General features: G+C 43.7%; 1 protein-coding gene across 1 annotated transcript in view; it reads right to left on the reverse strand.

Annotated features, from left to right (window-relative positions):
• Positions 1 to 25,431, reverse strand: part of APBA1 (amyloid beta precursor protein binding family A member 1) — a 97,281-nt gene that overhangs the window by 14,365 nt on the left and 57,485 nt on the right. The window contains exons 4-9 of the mRNA XM_007938384.2: positions 24,967 to 25,112; positions 14,717 to 14,749; positions 13,634 to 13,720; positions 12,829 to 13,014; positions 5,754 to 5,933; positions 3,146 to 3,358 (exon numbers count right to left, since the gene is read on the reverse strand). Of these exons, the coding sequence (XP_007936575.1) occupies positions 3,146 to 3,358; positions 5,754 to 5,933; positions 12,829 to 13,014; positions 13,634 to 13,720; positions 14,717 to 14,749; positions 24,967 to 25,112 (845 nt within the window). The remainder of the gene's footprint in view (positions 1 to 3,145; positions 3,359 to 5,753; positions 5,934 to 12,828; positions 13,015 to 13,633; positions 13,721 to 14,716; positions 14,750 to 24,966; positions 25,113 to 25,431) is intronic.

Here is a 25,431-nt window from a genome sequence, read left to right on the forward strand (position 1 = left end):
GTACCCATCCCTGTGTCCTACACAGTCACCTTCACCTCCCACTCCACCACTTACAGGCCAAAGATGGTGGTTTTGTGATTTTTTTGTAGCTGAGAGTGACTATTATATGAATTCATATTCTCATCCTCACACCCACACTACACACACAGCACACACATAAACACACACCTTACACACAGAGCAAACCTACCTGCACATACCTTAGACACACTGAACATCTCTCACACACACATACACACCACATGCATGCACACACTCTTCACACATAAACACACACTACTCATATCTCACACACAAGACACACACAACTATGTTGTCAATAATAATCTTACAGGAAACCCAGGGGGACCAAGGAAAGCCATACAATCCCAGTCTGCCGATACCACCACAGTGCTTGATCCAGAGCTAGTGGAGTAGACAGACACTGCAGGGAGGAGGGGTATTCTCATTCAAACTGGCCATGCAACCAGCAAGTACCAATGTGTGCAAAGGACTATAAATGAATGCTTCGTTTCTAAAAGGAAATCTTAATCTTCCCTTCAAATATTCACATTTAATTTTCCTTTCAGGAGCTTCTCTCACCATTATGTAATAGCCCCAGCTCCAGTGAAACAAGAAGTAATTTTCTCTTGGTATAAAAGGCACATATATAACTACTATTCACAATAAACCTGTGAAAGCTGGAAACTGTGTAAGGTGGAAACCTGTCAGAAGGAAAGCTCAACTATATTCCAGTAACAGAGCACAAAAGACCAGTGGGCAGACTGCATGCTGTCAAAAGTGGAATATTTGTGAGACCCAACGCAGTCCGGTGGAGTTGTGCCCTCACAGGTTTCAGTGTGTTACCAAACCTTTTGTACCCACAAACAATTATGTTTTGAAAACAGATAGTGGTGATGATTGAAGAACATGATGAATGTAATTAAGGCCCCTGAAATATATACAGCTACTCCTCACTTATTGACTACATTACAATCCGATATTTGGCATTTATGACACTGGTCAAAAATCTACTATCGGACTATTTCAGACATTAACGATGCACGTCTGGCAATAATAAATGCCAAGGTGCTAGACAAGAGTAGCACTGGCTGTGATGGTTAAGGTGATGTGATGTGTCAACTTGACTGGGCCATGACTTCTAGTGGTTTGGCAGTTATGTAATGATGTTATTTGGCAGTTACGTAATGATGTAGTCATCCTCCATTTTGTGATCTGATGTGGTCATCCTCCATTTCTGCATAATGTTGATTTTCACTTAACAACCTGGTCTTTGGAACTCAACCATATTGATGAGAGTGGGTATACTTAAAAATGGATTAAATAGAAGGTTTTATGCTATATGTATTTTAGCACAATTTTTTTTTTTTAAAGGGAGTACATGGACTGTAACAGATTTTCCTTCTTCTGACAACTGGCCCATGTGGACAGCATTATGCAGGCTTTGGGGGAGACACACTCACCTGGATCAGTGTCATGGTCACTGTGAAGGAAAAAACGCTCTCGGATTTGAAGCATTTCTGTAATTTGTAACAGGGAGGGTAAATTGCCTCAAGAACATCTGACTGACTGTGTGTGATTATCTGGATTATCGTGCTGAGGAAAATTCTGTCAAGGCCGAGTCTGGGCTTAGTGGGAAAGAGCGCTGTGACTGATGAGTGATGTCTGCTATGGGCATTTTTAGGGGTTGAACTGTATCCCCTCAAAATTTATGTTAAAGTCCTAAACCCTAGTACCTGTGAACATGACCTTATTTGGAAATAGGGTCTCTGAGGATGTTATCAGTTAGGTAACATGAGGTCACACTGGAGGAAGCTGGATCCTAATCCAATCTGAATGGTGTCCTTATAAAAGAAGAGAAGACACAGGAAAGAGACAGACAGAGGGAAGATGGCCATGTTATGCTGCAGGTGCAAGCCAAGGAATACCTGGGGCTCCCAGAAGCCAGGAGACGGAAGAAGGGATCTTCCCTTAAAGAATATGGCCCTGCCAATACCTCAAATTCTGATTTCTAACCTCTAGAACTGTGTGACAATACATTTTTGTCATTTTTAGCCTACTTTGTCATACTTTGTTATGGCAGCCCTGTTGCTGTTGTTATGTGCCATGGAGTCGGACCTGACTCATAGCGACCCCTCCTTGGGTTTCCAAGACGGTATCACTAAGGAAGTAGATTGCCCCATCTCCCTTCTGAGGAGTGGCTGGTGGGTTTGAACCGCCAGCCTTGTGGTTAGCAGTCAAGTGCCTTAGGCACTACGCCACCAGACCTCCCATGGCAGCCCTAGGAAACTATATAGGTGTGGCATTAGAGGCTAGGGAACTCTGGGGGCATAGTGCCTAAGGCATTTGACTGCTCACCAGAAGGTTGGCAGTTCAAACCCACCAGCCATTCCCCAGAAGGAAGACTGGGCAATCTACTTCCGTAGTGATACTGCCTCAGAAACCCAAGGAGGAGTCGCTATGAGTTGGATCTTACTTGATGGCAGTGAGTTTGGTATGGTTTTGGTTATTAGAGGCTATGTCAGCCATATATACCCTCCTTGACATAAAAACAGGTTTGGGGAGGAATCTGTAAAGAGTAACTTGAGGGTAAGCTAAAAACAAGAAAACAAATATCAGTTGCCATTGGGCTAACTACAACCCATGATGACCCTATGTGTGTAGAACTGTGCTCCACAGGGTTTCCAACAGCCAAGCTGCCAGATGCAGGTCAGCAGGCTTTTCTTCCGAGGTGACTCTAACTCACTGCTGTGGAGTCGGATCCGACTCACAGCGACCCCACCTTGCGTTTCCGAGGTAGTATCACTACGGAAGTATTGCCCAACCTTCCTTCTGAAGAGTGGCTGATGGGTTTGAACTACCAGCTTTCTGGTTAGCAGTCAAGTGCCTTAGGTGCTACGCCACCACAGTCCCGAGGTGACTCTGGGTAGACTCAAACCACTAACCTTTCAGTTAGTAGCCAAATGCCTTTACTGTAGTACCACCCTGGGCTTGTGAGGGTAAACTGAGTGCAAAGTCCACAGCTTTGTGTACTGAGTCCTCCCGGATGCCTGACACCAGAACATGCTCATTCATATTAATAATCTTAATTGCAGTCACACTTTCCCTGTCCACTCCAGGTCTGATTTTTCCCATGACCAGGTACCTTAATAATGCTCTGGCAGGTGGACAGGGGCAGGCCCACCAGGCTGGTGCCATTAATGGACATGATCTGGTCCCCGATGTTCAGCTTCCCCGATTTCTCCGCGGGGCCTCCGTGCATCATGTTGGCTATGATCACTGTCGGCAGGATGGACCCCCAGCCGGACTCCACAATCACCACACCTAGGATCTCTCCTTTCTGCTTCTCTATGAAAACCTGAAAGGAGAAAAACAGGTAACTTGTGTCAGCAACCACTGAGGTAATGGCAGAAGCAAAGCATTTCTCCTCTCCTGTCTTTACTAAGAAAGACACTTTCATGGATGATTCCAACCCCACTGGATCCCTCTCTTCTCTGTAGTCCATGGCATCTGGCATTTGTACAGAATGATTTAACACAGCCTGTTAGGGACTGAATTGTGCCCTCCACCCAAATATGTGTTGGAATCCTAACATCTATTCTCATACATATAACTATGTTTGGAAATAGGGTTTTTGTTATGTTAATTAGGCCATATCATGGCAGGTGGTGGTGGGGGGCGGGGGAGCTCTGGTGGCGTGGGTGTGTCCCAAACCCAATCACCTAGGAGTTATAGAAAGAGCAGATTAGATACAGAAGAGAACATCTATAGAAGACAGACGCCACGTGAAGTTCATCTTCAAGCCAAAGAATGCCAAAGAACAAAGCAACACCCACAGCTACCAACCAGGAAAGAATCCACATGGCCAAGACCCTGACTTGAACCTTTAGCCTCCAGAACGTGAGAAAACAAATTTTGGTTCTTTAAAACCACTCATTTGGATGTTTGTGTTAAAAATAACTAAGACGCAGGCCTACACCCTTTCTCGCCCTTGTGTCATTTCCCATAGCAATCTTGCTCAGCAGTCCACCAGGCTTTCATTCTGTAGACCTCAGTAATGGCACCGCTGGTGGTGCACCGTGGTTTCAAGAAGCAGCTTTTGATTCCATGCACAGTTCCCCCATCTCACATTAATATATTGGTTAAAAAATTCTCATATTTAGCATTCTTGGGTTAAAAATGAATAAATACATGTTACAGCAATACTTCTCTGCAAGGAGAAAATTGAGGAAAAAGGGAAAAAAGAGGTGTTGAAGTTATCCCAATTGTAAATAGGTGAGAGTGTAGACAGGAGACCAAGTGCACAACTGTGGCGGCCTTCACTGCTTGGGCAGAGGAGATGGTTGGTTTTGGATACCCGCAACCTGGTGAGGTTTGCAGAGATGCCACAAGCCTGAGACACTTCATGAAAGCATCCAACAAAGAGCGAGTGTACGTGGGTGTTTATTCATTCACATTCATATATGCTGAAACATAAAGTGTAGTAGTTGCTGCTGCTGCCTGCTAAAATCCCCCTTGAAGGCTGGTAGCCCCACCCCTCTCAGCTATTGAAGCCCCTTTTCTGGAAAATTGCCTTTGACCAAATGGATGACTCTCCCTGCCTTGGCCAATGACTGGTCAATTAATCACTGGTCACTGGCTTGTCATGAAGATGTAATGCCTGTTCCTAATTATCTGAGTCTGGGACTCAATTTTATTTTTACATATAAACACAAAAACTTTTGGAGTGCATGGCTCTAGTTCACATTAAACCTTCCAAGAACACAGTGTAACTGGCCTGCCAGCTACCTCATCTCAGGTAGGACAATTCTATCCTGTTATCTGTGTCTGAGTCCCCTTGGATCAGACTGAAGCTCACCTCTAGCAAGACCGTGTTCCTCCTGAACATCCTCCACCATCTGCTTCCCTACTTCCTTTCTCCCGAGTGCCTCCTCTGAGTAAATCATTTGGATCATAACCCCTGTCTCAGGCTCTGCTTCTAGGGAGCCTGAGCCAAGACACCTCACAAATAGCGGCGAAAATGACCATGTTCTCATTAAAGGTTCTCTTTTACCTACTGGAGAAAGTCCAAACTCCTTGGCTGGACTTGGAAGCCCTCTGTTCTGACCAGAACCTCTGTGCTGGCCTCTCCATTTCCTTTCTTACATACCCCTCTGCTTAGCCGTGCTGCCCAACCAGGGTTCCCCGGACAAGTCCTGAGCTTTCTGACCTTCATGCTTCTGCACTGTTATGTCAGCCCTGCCCTCTCATGCCCTACCCTTTCCAAACACTACCCAGCCCTCCAGACCAGCTCAAAGGGCCCTGCCGTCCTCCAGGTACTCCAGGACAGCTCAGTTGAAGCAATCAGGCTGTCCCTGAAAAGTGCAGCATTTATTGTCTGAAACCCTCAATCGGTTCCAGGCTCCCAAGCACAGTTTTCTTTGACGGGTACTTGGACCTGGCACCACCATTTAACTTTTTCAGGACCCTTACCTCATACTGGAAGGGCAGAGTTCAGGTCCTATGCGCCTTTGGAACCCACCAGTGCTTAGTCCAAGAATCCAGGGAGCAGATGATGCTCTGCCTCACTCCTCACTGTCCATGCCCCCACACGCGGCAGGAGAGGGGAGCCAGAGACAGGTAGGAGCCCCTTACAGTGGCCTCCCAGCACTACACCCTTGACCTTCAGCTGCTCTGCCTTTCCCCCTGCAGCTCTCCCTGGGGCTCCTACCCAGCTGACCCAGCTTGGAGAACAGCTTCAGGAAAGTACCTACATCTTTGCAGTTTTCAGACTTGGAGAAGTGGATCAGGTCGTCGTTGTACATGTCCTGGGTATTGAGCAGGTCACTATACTCCTTCTGGCTGAGATCTTCGGGGTTAATCCCGTTGGCCCTGAGGAATTCCTGGTATGCCACACTAAATGCCTGCCCAATGGACTGTGCGATCAGTTGGGCCTGGAATAGCAGCCAGAGATGAAAAGATGGAGATCAGTAGGGCAGCGCTGTTGGTGGATGTCCTGGTGCCCTTTCCCCGCAGGACTAAGGGTTCCAGCAGGACTATGGAGCCCTAGATACAAGCTAGGCCAGTGGTTCCACAGGAGGGCACTGATGCCTGTCAGGGACCATTTTTTAAATTAGGGGCTGTTTTTGGTTACGACAGAAGTTACTGGCATTGAGTAGACAGAAGTCAGATGCTGAATATCCCACAATACAAAGGACAGTCCTACATGATGGCAAGTGGTTCTACCTCCTGCATAATTTTCAAATGTCCCATTGGCCAGTCATGTAGATGTAACACCCATCCCTAACTATGAGTCTAGGACTCAAGGAATCCCTGGATGGCACAAATGGTTAAGTGCATGGCTACTAACCAAAGGGCTGGTGGTTTGAATTCACCCAGAGGTGTCTAAGAAGGGAGGCCTGGCGCTTCACTTCTTAAAGGTCATAGTCATGAAACCCCTATGCAGTACAGTTCTTCTCTGCACCTGTGGAGTCACTGTGAGCCACAGTCAACTCGAAGGCAACTGGTAGTATTTTATGACCAAACTCTCATTTATACAGAACATACAGATTTTGAGTGGATAGCTTTAGTATACATTAAAAGTTCTAAGACTATAACTATGGTGCAAACTGAGGTAAGATGATCCTTTGTTTTATCTAGAACTTTACCAGGAGAAAGCTTTATGATGTTGGAAAATTATCAACACCAGTGCTGACTATGGTATGTGAGCTGCCAATAAATCTCATTGGTATCAGCCTGAACCTTTGCTATGACACAAGGTGACTCAGTGCATGCTTTTATATTTATTTAGTCCTCAACTCAAACAGAAAGTGTGGACAACACTCAGATGAATACCATGTTCTCTTATATTCTAACAAATTCATCAAGTAGATGCAAGCATCCGACTCTTCATTCTGTCTTCTGGTGTGGTCGGGCCCAAGCGTTTACATACTGTCGTGAATATGATTTTATTTTCACTAGTTTTCCTATTATATTTATGGCATTACTTGGATTACTTTGTCAAAAACATTTTCAAAAGGAGAAATTATATTATCTCTTATCATTTAATTTCCTGAATTTCTCTTTGGGAAAGTAAGGGAGTGTTGTACAATGCCCATTGTAAAAAGGGTATTGGCTCAAGGGCAACTCGGTCAAGTGGAATAACAGCTTATAAAGATAATGTTCTACACCCTAGGCTGTCTGAACACCATCTGGGGTCTTAGAAGTTTTTAAGGGGCCATTTAAGATACAACTGTTCATCTCTATGCATCTGGAACAAAAGAGAAAAGAAAGAAACCAAAGACTCAAGGAAGAAATTCTATAGGACTAACAGCCTACACAAACCACGGCCTCACCTATCTTGAGACTAGATGTTGCCCAGCTACCACAACAGGCACTTCTGACAAGGGACACGATAGAAGGCCCCAGAAAGAATGGAAAAAAAATGTAGAACAAAACTCAAATTTCTAAAAAAGCCCAGACTTACTGGACAGCAGAGACTGAAGGACCCCTCAAGACTATTGCCCCGGCAAACCCTTTAAAACTGGAACTCAAACTACTTCCAGAGGTGACCTATTAGCCAAAAGACAGAGTGGCTCATAAAATAAATAATATCACCCATGATTACTGTGCTCCTCTAGATTTAGATGATCTAAATGAAACCTAATGGTCAACATTTACACGAGACCAAAGATGAGATGGTAAGGGGGGACAAGGAAGTTAGATTAATGGAAACAGAACAACCAGAATGGAAATAAGAATGCTGACACATTGTGAAAAGTATAACCAATGTCATTGAACATGTACAGAAATTGTTAAATGAGAATTTAATTTGAATATAATTTTTTTTCAAAATCACAATAAAATATTAAAAAAAAAAAAACAAAAAACCAAAACCTGAGAGCCCCTGATCTAGTCCAATCCTGAATTTTCTAAGTAAGTAGACTGAGAACTTGCTCAAGATTATAGGGCACACAGATTGGAACTCCGCTTCCGATGATCTAGCCCCAGCATCAGTTAATCGACACTATAATCAGGAAAGCCAGCAGCAACTGAGGACTTCTCATGTGCCTACGCTACATTAAATACTTTACAAGGACCATTGCATTTAATCCTCACATCAATTCTATGACTGGCACAGGTCACAAGCCATCATCCAAAATTTATGAAGCCATGATTTGGAATCAGAAATTTTTGGATTTTAGAAAAGTAACAGGGCATATCCTACACATTATGAAATAACCCCTCCAGGCCCTGGATAAGTACTCCGTAAACAAACACAGTAATACTTCTGCAGCAAAATGTGTTAAGATTCATAATAAGCTGGAAAAATACTGTAAGTTTCCTCACTGAAGTTAAGATCAAGCTCTTCTGCCTACTGACTATAAAGAACCCCTTTTGTTGCTCAGAGCTTTTAGACTTTGCAACTGTGGATCTGTATCATTACCCCCATTGGACAGGTCAGGAAACCGAGATTGAGAAGTTAAATTGCTCACTCCCTGGGAAAAGGTGGGGTTAGGGAGTTGTTGATCCTGGTAGCCCAATTCCAGAACCCACCCTCGCAGCCACCACTCAGCTCTGAGTCGCTGGGAAATTCTAATGGGTAGAAAAACAAAACAAAACGGGAAAAACAAGATCAAACACTTCTGGGCACTGTTTTTAAAACACATCTAATTGTAACCTCCATTCATTCCTTCTCCTTTCCCTACCTTTCTAATCATATATATATATATATATATATACCTCATTAACAGTGATGCTAAATTTTCTGCATGGCTGGCCAGGGGAAAAGAAATGTTTCACTTTTCTCCCCCTGAGGGTCTGGCAACTTTACATGCCACATCTTACAAGTCACATAGAGAACCACCCTGTGTCCTACTGTAAAACTGGGAGATACTTAGGCTTCTGATATCAGAGAGTCACTTGTAAATAAACTGAAAGATGCATGCCTTGAACATGACCGGTGGACCACCAGACCATCTGACAGATACACCTGATGGAAGCTGTAGCAACTGAGATTAGTCCTTGAGTGGCACAAATGGTTAAGCACTTGACTACTAACCAATAGGTTGATGGTTCAAATCCAACCAGAGGCAACTTGGAAGCTGGTGATCTGCTTCTGCAAGGTCACAGCCATTGAAAAGCCTATGGAGCACAGTTCTACTTTGCACACATGGGCTCAGAATTGACTCCATGGCAACTGTTGTGGTTCGGTCTTGGCAGTTAGGCAGTGAGTCACACAGCAGCCCAGTGAGGGATGTACTATCATTTTATGTAAAAGGCAACTGAGGTTTAGCAACTACTCAGCTCAGGTGTGGTGGCGGCAGGTTCATTCCCAGCTCTCACCAGTTCCGGAGCTAATGCTCTTTGTCCATGCTCCAGTAGAAGCAAAGGGATAAGATTTCCAAGTCATGCTTATCCTAACTCTTGCCTCTCCATTCTTTCATCATCTTCACTGCCCGCCCCAAAGAAACTCCAAGGGAAGGAAACCTCTCCTTATGAGCTCCAAGCCAGTGACTGTCTTTTTTTGTTGTTGTTGTTTAATAATTTGTATTGTGATTTAGGTAAAAGTTTACAGAGCAAATTCATTTTCCATACAGCATTTCATACACCTTTTATCTCATGACATTGACTGCGAGTTCCCACAATGTAACAGCTCTCTTCCCACTTCTTCTCCATTGTTACCTCTTCCCTGTGTCCTTCCCTACCATCCACTCCTGCCCCCGAATGTTCTCCCTGTGCATACACCGCCCTTCTATTCTCCTGTGATTGATCTCTCCAAGGAGTGTATCTACCTGATGTAAATATTCAGCCCATATACCTATCTTTTATTTGGCTAGAAGCCACAGGAGTGAGTTCAATTCCAGACCTAAAGGGCAGCTAGGGGCCACAGTCTCAGGGGCAGTGGCTGAGTGTCTTACAGCGGCTTCCCACGCCTAAGCAGAAGCAGAGGTGAGCAGAGCTAATATCACCTTTTCACTGGTCTGCTGTAGGACACAGGTGCCTTAATAATCTATATTTTAACTCTTTTGGAATGTTCTGAGAGCCTTCTAAAATGCATGTTGTTCCAACCTGCTGGTTTGGCCATGGTTTTAAAGAATAACAAGGAAGAAGCTTTTCAAGCTGTCTTCTCAGCAACTTTGTCCCTGGGCAGCTTTCTCGAGAACCAGATAAGCAAAGGATTTTGTTGTTGTTGTTGTTGTTGTTATATGCCGTCGAGTCGGAAGCAAAAGGTTAGTGACAATAAACATAGCATCTCCTCCTCTCTGGGGTTGCAGCCATGTCAGCTTGGGTTTCCCAAAGAAAATCAGGCTGCTTTTGGCTCCTTACTCTGTAGAGGGAGGCAATTTACTGCAGCCACACAAACATTCCATTGGTGAAAAATGGCCATGTTTGAGGAGCCAAGGCTACCAAAGGCAGTTGTCTTTAAGAGAGTCTTTAAGAGATAAGAGCTCTCTGCTCAATATGACACACAGAGCCTATTGCAACTGTGAGAATGGTGAAAACAAGCAAGGCCAACAGTATGGATATGGTCCTCCTGGGGGCTCTGCAGGTCATGGCCACTGCAGGGCATGTCCCAAGACGGTGGGCACTTGGGTGATGCTTCTGGCGGTAACGCAGCTGGAAGCTGTGACCTGGCCAGCAGGTCCACCGTTAGCTGTGGGGACAACATGAAAAGAAGGCCTAACGGCAGACAAAAAAATTAGCTGAAAGCTCATTTTTTCCCTTGACTTCAGCACTTGCAGAAATTGTGCGGGTAGGGTGGGTGGGTAGGAATCACTGGTTTTGACAGGAGGAGGAGCTGGCCATTATAAGTAGCAAGGAGAACACAGGAAGGAGATTCCCTTCCTTAGCCCTTTCTCAGTCTTATTAACAAGGAGGAGGGCTGGCCTGCTTCTTCCATCTCACAATCATATTTGGACTCTTCACCCAGGTCTGTAAAGTCCTAACAGCACTTCTCACCTAGGGGGCATCTGGAAACACGCACGGGCAATTTGGGTTTTTATGATCACTGGGGGTGGGGGGGAGGGTAGGAGGGTGCTCCTGCCACTAGGAGGGTGGGGGCAGGGAAGCTAACTCTCCTGTAGCCCACAAGACAGTCCTACAAACCTGTGGGCTCGGGACCATAGTTGCAGGGGACATCAAGCTCAATTGGCATAACATACTACACAAAAATATTGTTCTACATTGTACTTTGGTGAGTAGTGACTGGGATCTTAAAAGCTTACAAGCAGTCATCTAGATGCAACAATGGGTCTCTCCTCATCCAGAGCAGAGAAGAAAGAAGAAAACCAAATATTCATGAAAACAATTAGCCCAAGAGACTGGCAGACCATGCGATCTGTAGCCTATATGACCATGAAACCAAAAGAAATTGATGATGTCTGGTTATCACTGTCAAGTACTCAGAGGGAAATCTGTGTAGGAGATTCTGGCTAAAGTGGGAGAACAATGTGGAACAAAACTCAAAATCACACACACACAAAAAAGACCAGGTTTGCTGTTCTGACAGAGCTTGATGAAACCACTGAGACTATGTCCCCTAGCTGCCCTTCAGGTCTGAAATTGAACCCACTCCTGTGGCTTCCGGCCAAACAAAAGACAGGCATGTGAGCTGAACATTTACATTAGGTAGATACACTCCTTGGAGAGATCAATCAAGGGAAAATAGAAGGGCTATGTATGCATAGGAAGACAGCTCAGGGGGCAGGGATGGATGGGAGGGAAGGACATAGGGAAGAGGTAACCATGGAGAAGAAGTGGGAAGGGAGCTGTTACACTGTGGTAAATTGTGGTCAATGTCATGAGACAAAGGGTGTGTGAGCTGCTGTATGGAAAGTGGATTTGCTCTGTAAACTTTCACCCAAATCACAATAAAAATTGAAAGGAAAAAAAAAAAGGTAGCATAGTACCTAAGGCACTTGTCTGCTAACCAGAAGGCTGGTGGTTCAAACCCACCAGCCACTCCTTGGAAGGAAGGTTGGGCAATCTACTTCTGTAGTGATACTGCCTCGGAAACCCAAGGAGGGGTGGCTATGAGTCAGATCCAACTCGATGGCAAACAGCAACAACAACAACAACAAAACAAAAAACTGTCTCCCCAAAATGCCTTCATGCTCAAACGGACCTGCTCAGGCCCCTGGGCATCTGACAGCATTCGTTTTCCCACTCTTCGCATTCTACACCTGCAGGCCTGCTGTTCTTGTCCATCCCATTAGCCTAACTGGCACATCCCTGCCAGCTACTCTTTTCTCACTCTCTTTATTCAAGTCTCCACTCAAATGTCACTTCCTCAGGAAAGACTGTTGACTATGCTACCTGAAATAGCCCCTATCCTTTATCCCCTGATCCTGTTTTAATTTTCCTTATAAAATACTACTTGCCGTTGAGTTGACTCTGACTCATGGCAATTCCATGTGTGTCAGGGCAGAACTGTGCACCAGAGGGTTTTCACGGACTGATTTTTTGGATGTAGATTTCCAGGTCTTTCTTCTGAGGCACCTCTGTGTGGGTTCAAACCTTCAATCCTTCATTTAGCAGCTGAGCACATTAACTATCTACACCACCCAGGGACTCCTTAAAGCACATACTACTACTACCTTATTTTATGTTGTGTATTTATTTATGTACTTATTTTCCACCTCCCTACAGACCTGATGATGGGTAACTAGCCTCTTTTACTCAGCTTTGTATCTCTAGCACTAGAACAGCACCTGACACACAGTAGGGGCATATTAATATATGTTCAACGTATGATTAATTAGGCTGCTTCAGATTCTGGGAAATAGAATCTGGCACCTAAGCACAGCCCAGGTTACCCAGAGGGCGAACAGGGCAAGCCACCCTTACATCCTCCGACTCAAAGACATGGCAGATCATCTTGTACTGCCTTTTTCCATCCTGGGAAGGGTGGGAGGCTTCCACATTCTCCTGGGAGTTGGAGCGGGGCATCCGCCTGCGGGCCATGAGCACAACGATGTTCCCGATGTCAGCGATGTAGGAGATGGTCCTCAGGGGGTGGTCCATCATTGTCTCCTGCAGGGTGGGAGGGAGAGAGCACTTTAAGTCTAGTACAGTAGTAGTGACCCAGAAGAGAGTCAGCCACCCCGCAGGCCAGGCAGGGACAGTCCGTATGCAGGGTGGGCCTGGGGGCTCACGGAAAGGGCTTGTTGGCCGATTCATGTACACTCCACCCTACCTGAGGGCCTTCTCCTCAGCTAATAACCACGGTAGAAAATTTGTGGCAGGTGAAATTGAAGAAATTTCAATCATTTATAACCAACAGATACCTCTGCTGGGGACATTAAAAAAAATAATAAAAAGATCTACATGGGGTGGTTGTCATTTTTTTTTTTCTCTCTCTCTCTCACGCATGTATGAAAATTCTTAAAAGGCTAACCTGGTTCAAACTGAAGAATCCTCTGACAAGAATTTGTAAGAATTGTTAACATACAACATCCATATTTTAGTTTTCCTCTGATCTTTAATAGTCCAAGGCCCAACTCAGTAGTAGGCACTGTAAAGCCACCACCTTCCAGCTTGTATGGTGCCCAGTGTCTGGGCACAGCTACTCCATAAACATGGGCAATGTCTCTGAGCCACCAAGCTGCTAACTAACCTTCATCCCCCTGGGAAAGGAGGGGCTGACTCATACCTGCGTATCGGCATTCAAGACTTTGATTCTCTGGGTAGAAATGAAGAGATCCACCTCTGTCATGGGCTGAGATTCGCCTTCAGGAGCCTGAGAGGAAAAATGCCCCAAGAGGAGGTTTTAATAAATGACTTCAACCCAGATGCCAGGGAGAGGTTAGCTCACACACAGAGGCACCAAGACACAGTGACCAGAACAGCAATGCAGACTCCAGAGCTAGGTTCCCAAAGCTGAGGGCCCCACATGGAAGATGGACACACGGATGTGAGTTGGCATCTCTAGGTTACAGGAAAAATGCAAAACATCCTTTGTTTTTTCCCCTAAAGAAGCAGTAACTCACTGAAGCGGACTTCACTCTTGGAATACTGATTTTTCCGTGAAGGTTTCATAGCCCAGCAGGGAAGGAAAAACTCAGACCTAAGGGTCTTGGAAAAGTCAGTATGTCGCTGCTTGAACTGAGGGGGCCAATGTTCATAGCAGGTACAAACTAAGCCACTGGGGTGCTGTTCTGGTAAGAGGGTCTTCATGTTCTCATACTACCCCCGCAGCCATAGAAGCAGTAACCCACTCCAGAAACCATCCCATAAGAAAGAGCCCCAAAGGCCTCAACGTATCATGAGTAGTTTATAAGCACCTAGAAGCTCCACAACCAAAAAGCACATCAGTTTGTTTAATTCAGGACTTAACTCTGCACATGTGTGGTTATTAGCGAGTTTTCTTTTTTGCATCCAGCAATCTGACAAATCCACAAATCAAACCTAACTATAATTGAACAGACCCAAGTCCCTGCCACATCAATCCTCCTGAAAGGGTGAAATGTTCACACTCTGAGATGTTTCATTTAGCATCTCCAATCTGTTCCTTGTCGTTACCCTGACGTGAAATGACTAATGAGCAAAAGAAAATGGCCACTTTAGGCAACTGATTTTGGAGAAACGCTGGCTTATGGGGTGGTTCACAAAGAAAATCTGAACAAAAAACTTGCTGGATGCAGAAAACAAAAACACGAAATAATAAAAAGGCAAAACGTAAATAAATGAAAATAACAGGCATAACACCAAGCTGATGACGTTGTTTGTACTGCACCTTCTTCCTGCTTTTGGCTAATTTCTGGGCCATCTGCTTAGCATGGAACAAACAGAGACAGGAGAAGAGTTAGAAAAGAATCTGCAGAGACTCAAAGTCAAAAAGGGTTGGCAGAAAGCATTTCTGTGGGAGGAGAACTGGTGTGAACAAAATCCCACTCTAAAGGCAATCAATCTCCTCATTCGGAAATTAGTCGGTGGCAGGGCAGTGGGAAGAAGGAAGCAAAAATTTCCAGGTTCTGCTTCTTAAACTTAACTGCAATCGATGTTTTCAAGGAACCAGCTTCTCAGTTTAATTGCTTTTATTGTGTGCCTGTTTTCTATTTCATTGATTTCTGCCTCTACCTTTACTATTTCCTTATTTTTTCTCTTTCAGTTTAATTTGTTGATCTCTTTGTATCTTCTTAGGATGAGAACTTAAATGACAGATTCTCAAACTTTTTTCTTTTCTCATATTTTTACTTAAAGCAATGGCTTTCCCTCTAAGCACTGCTTTAGTTTCATCCCACAAATTTTGATATATTGCATTTTAATTATTGTTCCATTCAAAACATTTTCTAATATCCACTGTAATCTCTTCTTTGCCTTTTGGATAACTTAGAATTGTGTTATTAATTTCAACATATTTGTGATTTTCTAGTTATCTTTTTGTTACCGATTTCTAAATTTATTCCAATGAGGTCAGAGAAGATACTCTGTATGATTCAATCATTTGAAATTTGCTGTCTTAGCTGTTTGGCCCAACACATGGTCAACTTTGGTGAATGTTTCATGTGGACTTCAAGAGAATATGCATTCCATAGTTGTTGGGGATAATGTTCTACAGATGTAAGTCAGTTAAAGTGGTTAACAGAACTGTTCAAACACACTATGCCCTTGATGCTATTTTCTGTCTGCTTGTATGGCAGTGAGTGAATGAGTGAGCGTATCATTCATTAAGAGGAATGTGTTAAAAATATCCAGCTATAACTGTGGACTTGTCCATGTCTCCTTTTGGTTCTGTCCACTAAATTTTTGCTTTCTATATTTTATAGCTATGTTATTAGGTACATACACATTTAGGATAGTGTCTTCCTGTTGAATGGACTCTTTCAATTTTATGAAATGTCCCTCTTTATCTCTAGTAATACTTCTTGCCTTAAACTTATATAATATTATTATGGCTTATGCTTACCTAGAAATGAATGTAATATTTCTTCCTTCTATTTATAAGTAAGAGAGAACATAATTGATAAAAGAAGAGACTCTGTAGTCAGATTGTCTAAAAATTCTGGCTCTGCCACCTACTAGTTGTGTGACTTTAAGCAAGCCACTTAATGTCTCTGTGCCTCGTTTCCTCATCCATAAAGTGGAGATAAAAATAGTATTAACCTCTTGAGGCTGTTTTAAGGATAAAATGAATAGATGCGAAGCACTTAGAAGAGTACCTGATGCATCCCAAGCACTGTATTTGTGCTTGCTACTACATTATCATTCATCTATGCCAGGATGCAATGTCTTGGCCTCGGTAAGGTTTGCTATACATACAGATCCTGTGTGAATGATGGTGTGTGAATGGCTGAACCATAGACAGTGCTGTGGTGATGGGTGAGGGATGGAGGAAGGACTCTCTCACATTACTTGGTACTCACCTGACAGAAAAACTCTTTTGGTCTCAGCAGTATGTCTCTGTTTCATTAGTGACTACAGTGAGTTGCCTGTACTACCTCATTATGGAGAAACCAGATGAGTCAGTTGTCTAAACACCAAGTAGCTAATCTCTGGGACACCCAGAAAACTAGGGCAACCTCACTCCCAAACACCCACCCCACAGCTCACACTGTTTGGTCATGAGTACAAATGTTATTCTAACAGCTGTGTATTACAGTGGAAATATTTTAGTATCTAAGGGTGGTGGCCCTATGTTGATGCTACACCACATCACCATACAGGAATCTGAGAGTCCTGCTGGGAGATGACCCAACCTACTTCAGTTATAAACTCATGACAGACAACTGTTCTGAGGCCTTAATGTTTCTTTCTTTTCTACGCCTTCCCTGAAAAGATATGACTGTAATATAGGCATTTTTGTACTTTTTGATACCAAAACTAAAGAGTGGATAGTCAAAATTCTTCAACTCTCTGGTAACTGGGATCTGAAAGGACCCTTTCAAATTCTAATATGCCAGCCACCAATGGAATGCCCAGATTGTATTTTTCACTGAAACAGGTGATGAGGAAGTGGATCCAAAAGGCAACCGAAGTGTCATGAAAGGTATTCTGAAATAATTTTTATGAAGTTGAAAATATTTTATGCACTCAGAGTAATATACCAGCACTTTTCTAATAGTAATACCATCACTTTCAATTACTTATGGCCTCCAAGTGCCCTAGAACAAATTGCAACTAAAAATTGAGATATAGCACTGGAAATGATAAGGGCAGCCTGGAGCCGGAATGAGAACCTGGAGCAGCAGAAAGAGGTCCATGAGAAACATAAGGCCAGCATGCATCACAAAGCCAGGAATGACAACATCCATTTAAATTGGTGTGGTTCACAGGATTGATTATGGCTTATCACCCAGCGGGGTGTGCTGCAAAGGGCAGACACTGTGCACCGTCCATCCTGTCACTCAATCCACAAATGTGCATTGAGCGTTTACCGTGGTTAAGACACTTTAGATTAGTCATGTCGGGGCTCTTCTCAACTGTTCTCTTTGTTTAGCTGACATTTAGTGACATTACACTTACTATGTGCTAGTATCCTTTAGAGCGTTTCACCTGTATCAATGTAAAAGCCTTACAACAACCCTGTGAGGTAGGCACTACATTATCCTCATATTTCAGGTGAGGAAACTGAGGCACACAGAGGTTAAGTAACTTGCCCAACATCACACAGCTGTTAGTGGCAGAAGAGAGATTCAAACCCAGGCAATGTGACTCAACACACCAAACCACTAATTGTGTTAACTGGGACAAGTTTCTTTCCTATAAACATCTCAATTTGTCTATAAAATGGGGTTAATAAAATCAACCTCACAGGATACTCTCCCCCTTCTGAGAAGTAAATAAAACAATGCACACAAAACGTTTGATACAAACAGCTGTCTCCTTACTGACTGTGGACTTCGTCAAGCTAGGTAGGAAATGGTAAGACTTAGAAAAAGCTACAGAATCAGAACCAAATCCACTGCAGTTGACTCAATTCTGACTCACAGTGACCCTAAAGAACAGGGCAGAACTGCTCCTGAGGGTTTCCAAGGCTGTAATCTTTATGGAAGTAGATAGATACATCTTTCTCCCATGGAGCACCTGGTGGGTTTGAACTGCCAACCTTTTGGTTAGCAGCCAAGCACTTAACTACTGTGTCATCAGGCCTCCTTAGCAAAGTTACAATGATAGAAAATTTAATTCTACAATGAAATCATAGTTTTTGAAAATTAAAGGAGATTTTAAAAGGATGGAAAATTTGATCTTTTGGGACAGATAGTAAAGACAGACATAATAAGTATTTGATAATGAATGCTCTTTACACACATGGACAGATGAACAAATATCTAGGCATCATGGTAATCTAACTGCATAAGTTTCATAAATGTAGGAAGAATGGTGACATACACACCACACTCAGTGTAGACATGACCCCAGCTCCATGGCTCAGGCAGGGTCCAGCAAGCCACTCTGTCTTCTGACTGAAGAGCAGAGAATAAAGTAGAAAAGAGGGTGAAATGTGAGAATGGAGATGTAGTGGACAGAAGACAAGTGAACAGACTGTATTGGCCTAAATTTTGGTTCTCTCTCAGTTCTATTATGTAACATATGGGTCACCATGAGTTGGAATCAACTTGAGGGCAGTGGATTTGGTTTTGGTTTTAGACAAAGGTTAGGTCTAATTCCCACCCTTTTCAGGTAAGAAGGGTGTCTCTACCAAGGTCAAGATTAAGTACTGACAATACTCAGGGCAAAGCTCTCTCTAGATGTTTTTCCCAAAACATGTTCTGGGGAATACTAAGCAACAGGATGTTAATACGTATCATGTAATAATATATTCTGTGTATAATTATAGGAGCTGTTGGTTAAATGGAATTAAGGAAGACTCCTTAGTGTAGGACTTCTCAGAACCTTTAACAGGAAAACAGGTGGCAAATGTCCTAACAGAGATGTGTTTTGCAGTGTTTCTTTAGCTTACTTGCCAATGGAATCCATTGGTGACAAGCACACTGATTGGCTGGAAAGCTGCAGGGCACAGGCAGAGAAAGGATGCTCCCTAATGCTGGCAGCCCACTCTCCCACAAGGCAACGGCTCTCAAGCTACAGCGTGCAGCAGCATCCCCTGGAAGGCTTGTTAATATAAAGATTCCTGGGCTCCACCCTTGAGTTTCTGACTTGGTGAGTCTGGGATGGGGCCCGATAATCTGCATTCCTCACAAGTTCCCAGATGATGCCAAAGGTGCAGGTCTGGGGACCACATTTTGAGAATCATTGCTAATGCACTTTTAAGCTACACGGAGGCTTCCTGGAATGACCTTGTTTCTTCTGAAAAATGCTGAACAATGAGGGAAGAAAGAGTGCCCAAATTTAAGGGAGGGGAGGAGGGAAAATGTCCCTCTAATTCTGCTTATTTCTTATAAAAGGAAAAGCCTTTTAATTTCTGATTCCTTCATTTGCCTTGAACTCTTGTTATCTAAACACCCTTCTCAACTCCTTTATCAGACTGCAAGTTTCTGAAGGTCAAGGATGGTGTCTTTGTTCATTTTTATCTCCTAAAATGCCTATCACAGGAGTCTGTATATGGATGGTTTATTTATTTTTTATTTTTTGGGCCAAATTCCTTTGCTTTCTTTTTATACTAAGCAGAAAACACCTGATCAAGCCATTTGGTAACTGAATTTGTAAATTCTTTGCTAAATTATGAAAACATTAATTCTTAAAACAACAAGTACCCATTCAATAAGCAGTATTAAATTCTGGTATACAGTCAGTGCTAGGTGAGAGTGACAGACAAAACAATCAACAAATAACAGAAAGTCAAGACTGCTTTGAAACAGAAATCTACATTCAGTGTTTGCTCAGGGACAAACACAGCACCACAAATATTTAATTACAGCAGGACACATGGTGAGGGGGAGGCCGGCCCCACTCACATCCTTCAGGTTAAACAAATGATGTGGGCAGAGGAAAGAGGGGGGAAAATGGGTATTTTGAGGGGAGTGGGAAGAATCAGAAAATAAAAGGGGAAAACTACTGTACTTTTGTTTAGATTAAAGCATTAAGTTGAAAATTATTAGGCAGCTGGTGAGTATGGATATTGCTACCAAAACCAAACTCACTGCTGTTGAGTCGGATCCGACTCATAGCGACCCCTCCTTGGGTTTCTGAAGTGGTATCACTATGGAAGTAGATTGCCCAATCTCCTTTCCAAGGAGTGGCTGGTGGGTTTGAACTGCCAGCCTTCTGGTTAGCAATCAAATGCCTTAGGCACTATGCCACCAGAGCTCCTTGTCCTGAGTATAAGCTATAAAATTTAAACTCTAGAACACAATGGATTTTCATTTATCACAGAGCAAACTATTTACAGTGTGTATTAGTTTCCTAGGGCTACTATAACAAAAAACAACAACATAAATCGGGTGGCTTATAAGAACATAAATGTATTGTTGCATAGTTTTGGAGGCCAGAAGTCCATAGCAACATGTCAACAAGACCATTAAAAAAACTCACTGCCCTTGAGTCAATTCGACTCATAGTGACCCGTCCGTGGGTTTCCGAGACGGTATCTTTACGAAAGTAGATTGCCCAATCTTCCTTCCAAGGAATGGTTGGTGGGTTTGAACCACCAGCCTTCTGGTTAGCAGTCAAGTAGGTAGCTGGTGTGTAAGGATGTTGCTAAATAGATTTCAAAAATACATCCATAGAGCTTTTCTTTCTCTCTTCCCTCCTTGACGGACGCTACAGAATCCGTAGCCTCATTGTGCTCTGTGTGCTCTCTGCTGAGGTAACCCAGAAGTCATTTCTAAAACATCGGTCTCTCTTAGAAAAACATGTGACACCATCTCCCTTAGAGACTGGTGTCTTCTTGGCAGGTACCATAGTGCAAGTGCCACTTGAGGCTGTCCTCGTTCATCTGGTTAACCGCTCTCCACCCTCAGCTTCTCTCTGCCTATGATGGAGACCCCTGCACGTTCCCTGACACAGTGCCCTTCTAAGAGGTGCAGACATAGACTGTGGGTTCTAAATACAGCCGTCTCCACTTGCAGTATGAAAAAGCTTCAGGCTGGGTGTAAAGCCAAACAATCGGAAGAGCATTTAAATGGATGTAGAAGGAACATGAGGCAAAAAATACTTAATGGCAGGCAACAGTTCTTTCAAATGCATAGGAGCACATTATAACATGATATGTGTAGATTATAAATGAAATGTAACAATTTAACTTTACCACTCTGTAATGAATTCCTCACACTAGAGTGATTTGCTGTAAAATAAATGTATGTTTTCCCAATGTCTATTCCACTCTAGGCAGGTCTAAACTGTATTTATAATCAGACAGCCTCCATTTTGCGGGTTCTGACTGACAAAGCCATCTATTTTTTTTTTGTTCAAATGAACCGTGGAAATTTTGGATAGCAAGCCTTGGAAGCTTCAAAGTACATTTTCCCATCTCTTCTTATCAGGGAGCTGGACTTTAAAGAAAAAAAGAACACTATCAATGCTATCGGACACCACTGTGGAAATAACAGTTTAACCCACAATACAATTGGCCTCGGATGAGGACCCGTATGGCTGCTGTAGTTGACTCTGAAAATCAATTTACATTCCAGTGATCTATCCTGTGCATTCTCCTAGTGTCATTTGAGTGCCACATACATATCATAAAACCAAAACCAAACCCATTGCCATTGAGTAGACTCCATCTCACAGCGACCCCCACTGGGTTTTCAAGTTGGTAAATCTTTACAGAAGTAGATTGCCCCGTCTTCCTTCCATGAAGTGGCTGGTTGGTTTGAACTGCCAGCCTTCTGGTTAGCAGTCAAGGGCTTTAGGCACTGTGCCATCAGAGCTCCTTGTATACATATCATAACCAAAAACCAAACTCACTGCTGTTGAGTCAGATCTGACTCATAGCGACCCCACCTTGGATTTCTGAGGTGGTATCACTATGGAAGTAGACTGCCCAACCTTCCTTCCGAGGAGTGGTTGGTGGGTTTGAACTGCCAGGTTTTTGGTTAGCAGTCAAATGCCTGAGGCACTAAGCCACCAGAGTTCCCATACATATCACAGAGGGAGTGAAAAGACATATCTTTTATCTCTAGGAGCTGAAGGAACCAATCAGCCTTTAAGGCTAATAAACAAGGTGCCCAGAATGAAACCTGAACTTTAAGACTTGAAACCTTGATGGAGACAACCTTGGAGGCATTCATCTCAAAATAAGAGTTTTCTCTCTCAGGAGTCTTAAGTAATTTGAGGGTACACTAGTTCCTTTGTTCTGGAAGATTTACTTGAATGGGCTGTGATGGTGTTCGTGTTGGGGGTGCTTTGGGATTTTGGTGCAGATACATCTTTGTTGTGTGGATCTGTCCTGGATGTCATAGGGTGCTCAGTATAATGGCTCTGTCCCACTGATGGCATCTGATGCCCTCAATCACCGTGACAACCAAAAATGTTCCCACCCATTTCCAAACACACCTTGCAGAGGTGGTGCTCGTCTGTTACAGAACCACTGAATAAGATGGGTACTTGCATTTCCATTGATCTTGGGGCCTTGGGAAGGGCACCACTAACCCAGTTAATGAAGTGCTTTGTTTGGTATTTGTGGGGCACAAGAAGTCAGAGCTAGGTTTCTACAGACATTCCTGTTTTAAGTTCTCTGAGATGGGACAGTGCCTGAAAATGCACTTGTCTTCTCAGAGAGTTTATATGTTCTCATTTTGAGTGCTGTGCAACACTACCTCTTCATAGTAAGGGGAAGCAGTGAGAAAGAGTTAGACCAAGCTTAGATGGGGCAGCTCAGCAGGAACTTGTTGATGCTCTGCATGTCGCATTATGTAGCCTGAAAGACCTGGAAGGGACCGAGGTCAGATGGATATGCTAATAGAGGGTTGTCCTGTTAGGAGCCATAGGGCAAGACACATCTCTGTGGGAAGGGAGTGGGAGTTTCCTCAAAAGAAGAGCCTTCCCACTGCAGTCATCCTGGGAGAGGCTAATTTCATGAATATCACAGAAGACGTGAACACCTCAAGGCAGCTGTGCCTCTTGGCACAGACAAGGTTTACGAATCCTGGACGGAGTCACTGAGTGGGTCCCTGCCTCATATAGAAGAAACTGCCAAGCCTCTGTTAGTCATCTTGACAGGGCTGCATCAGTGCTGATGGCAGCCACTCTAGGTGCAGTTATAAATTACTCTCTGGTTTATAATCCTACTTCCTAAAGCTTCAGTAGCGGAATTAACTGTTGCAGCCTGGGCTTACTACACTTTGGGTAGTTAGGAAGGGCCAATACTAAGCTTGGAGAAGGGTGGTAAGAGGCAGTGAACAAGTCCCAGCGGCAGAAGCAATGGTAGCAGCTTGATAAGGAAGCAATGAGAGGGGATCTGGGGACATGCACACAGGGGCTCGTGAAACAGCAGAATAACTGGGTGTGAGACGGAGAGGGCTCAGAGTCATTCTAAGTAGGGCATCAGTGGAAAGAGGACCTTCTTTAATATTCATGACATGTTGGAGGCAGGAACCCATTTGAGTGAGAGGACCAGAATACCAGCTCTCTCCACAGCACCTGTCTGAATTGTTTGTCTGCAGCTACTCCCCAGCCAGGGTCTGCCTGCGTTCCCACAGCACCCGTCATCTCACACACCCCTCTCCTCCTCTGGTACCCCCTGCACATCTGTTGGCTTGATTTCTCCACCTGGGCAGCTTGAGGAAAAGGATTTAACTTGATATATCATGGTTTCTCCTTCCTCATGAGACTTTGTACACACAGGTGCTCATGGAATATTTTTTCTCTGATGCAGGGATTAAGCATTTTCACTTATGGCCTTCTAGTTGTTGTTCCTCCTCATTGCTCATTACCATAGAACTAACAGGATGGAAGTTGGGGATGTGTGACAGAGAAGATACAAAAATGGGAATGGTCCCTTGAGAGGAAAATCAATTTTGACCAGTTGAAACTGGATAAAACCAATTCTCGTGAGTTCTGACCTACTCCAATTCACTTTAAGTATCAGGTTCTGGGTATCAACAGAGATGTTAGCCCTTGTGGTCCTAGGTAAAATGGCCTCATGGCTCTAGTGTGGCTGCCCAGTGGCTGTAGGTGCTGATGACACGTAATGGCATTTGGATGGTAAAATGGCACTGGAGGTGTCTCTATAGTCTTGGGTTTGTCCATGGTTCTAGGTGGTGTTGGTATTGTGGTGGAGATTCTAGAGCTCTGCATTTCTAAGGAATCAAGCCAGTTCTGGCTGGTTCAAACTAGTTGTGAATGATTTAAACTAGATGAAAGGGGTTCTTCAACAAGCCTGCTCCTTTTCAATCTGGATAAAACAGATTCAAACAGATTTATGCCAGCCTTGAACTAGTCTAAACTGGGTTAGTCTTGCACTGACTTTTCAGACTAGCCAAGTTAGAGTTGATCAAATGGTTCATTCTACTTGAACTGAGCCAGGTCAATCGAGCTTGAACAGGATCACCTGGCTTAAATGCAATGAGACCTAGTTTGAACCAACTCTGCAAACATGAACGTTTAAGGCACGGATCTCCAGTTATGAGTGACATACCTTTCAAATCTGAGGCATTGTACCTACAATGATATCCTTTCTCAATCAGTCAAGTTTTTAAAGTTTATGATCACGTGTTTAAGGACATAGGTAATATTTCTTAAGAATGACCTAAATATGTAACATTTATACAGTAAAATGTGTGAAAGCCACAACCTGTATAAGGCAGAAACCTCAAATATTTTCCACTAAAATAAGTGATAGAAAAGTAGTAAGACTACACCCTGTCTAAGGCAGAAAATTCACCAGATCAGAAAAAACAAGGCAGTCCTGCCGAGTTTCCGCTCTCGTTGCATATAAGGACTCCAGCCCTGGAACTCTTTATTCTGTTTGGTTAGCAGGGACAGACGTACAAACACTTCCTGCAGTGTTATCTCAGTGCATGCTCCTCCAAACTCAGGACTGGACACATGAGGTGTGGGATGACCACTGTGACTCTCAAGGGCTAGGTGCCCAAACGGGCCCACTGTCTCCCCCTCCCCCGTTGCACACGACACCCCCCTCACCTTGATTCTGCTTACTGCTTCCTGGGCCTGCATCATGCGTACATTTTTGGAAGGAGTTTTGTCCGAGAGCAGCTGGGTGGAGCCAAGGTAATTGGCAGCAAAAATGATGCCATCAATCAAGTCTTCGGGGTCACAAGGTCCGGGAACTGTAATACACAGAGCCACAGCAGTAAGCAAAGTGACCCTGGGGCAGGAAACCCCTCGTCCATGGTGCATGCTCCTCCCTTGCTCCTCGTCACCCACAAAGGTAGGCCAGGTACCTTGAACAGGTAAGCTGACCTGCTTGTCTAAGGTGTCTCCCTGTGTCTACTTCACTCACCCCTAGTTTTCAAAAACGAGGAGCAGTTTCTTAGAGTAATTTACTTCACCCATTATGTGAGAGATCATGGGAACATTTGAAAATGAAACATAAAACTCAATGACTAAAGATGTTGTTTCTTCTGTTACACCATGAGCTCTCTAGGG

The sequence above is a fragment of the Orycteropus afer genome, unplaced genomic scaffold (assembly GCF_000298275.1).
Source record: "Orycteropus afer afer isolate SDZICR_OR568_19922 unplaced genomic scaffold, OryAfe1.0 scaffold00005, whole genome shotgun sequence".
Taxonomy (NCBI): Eukaryota; Metazoa; Chordata; class Mammalia; order Tubulidentata; family Orycteropodidae; genus Orycteropus; species Orycteropus afer.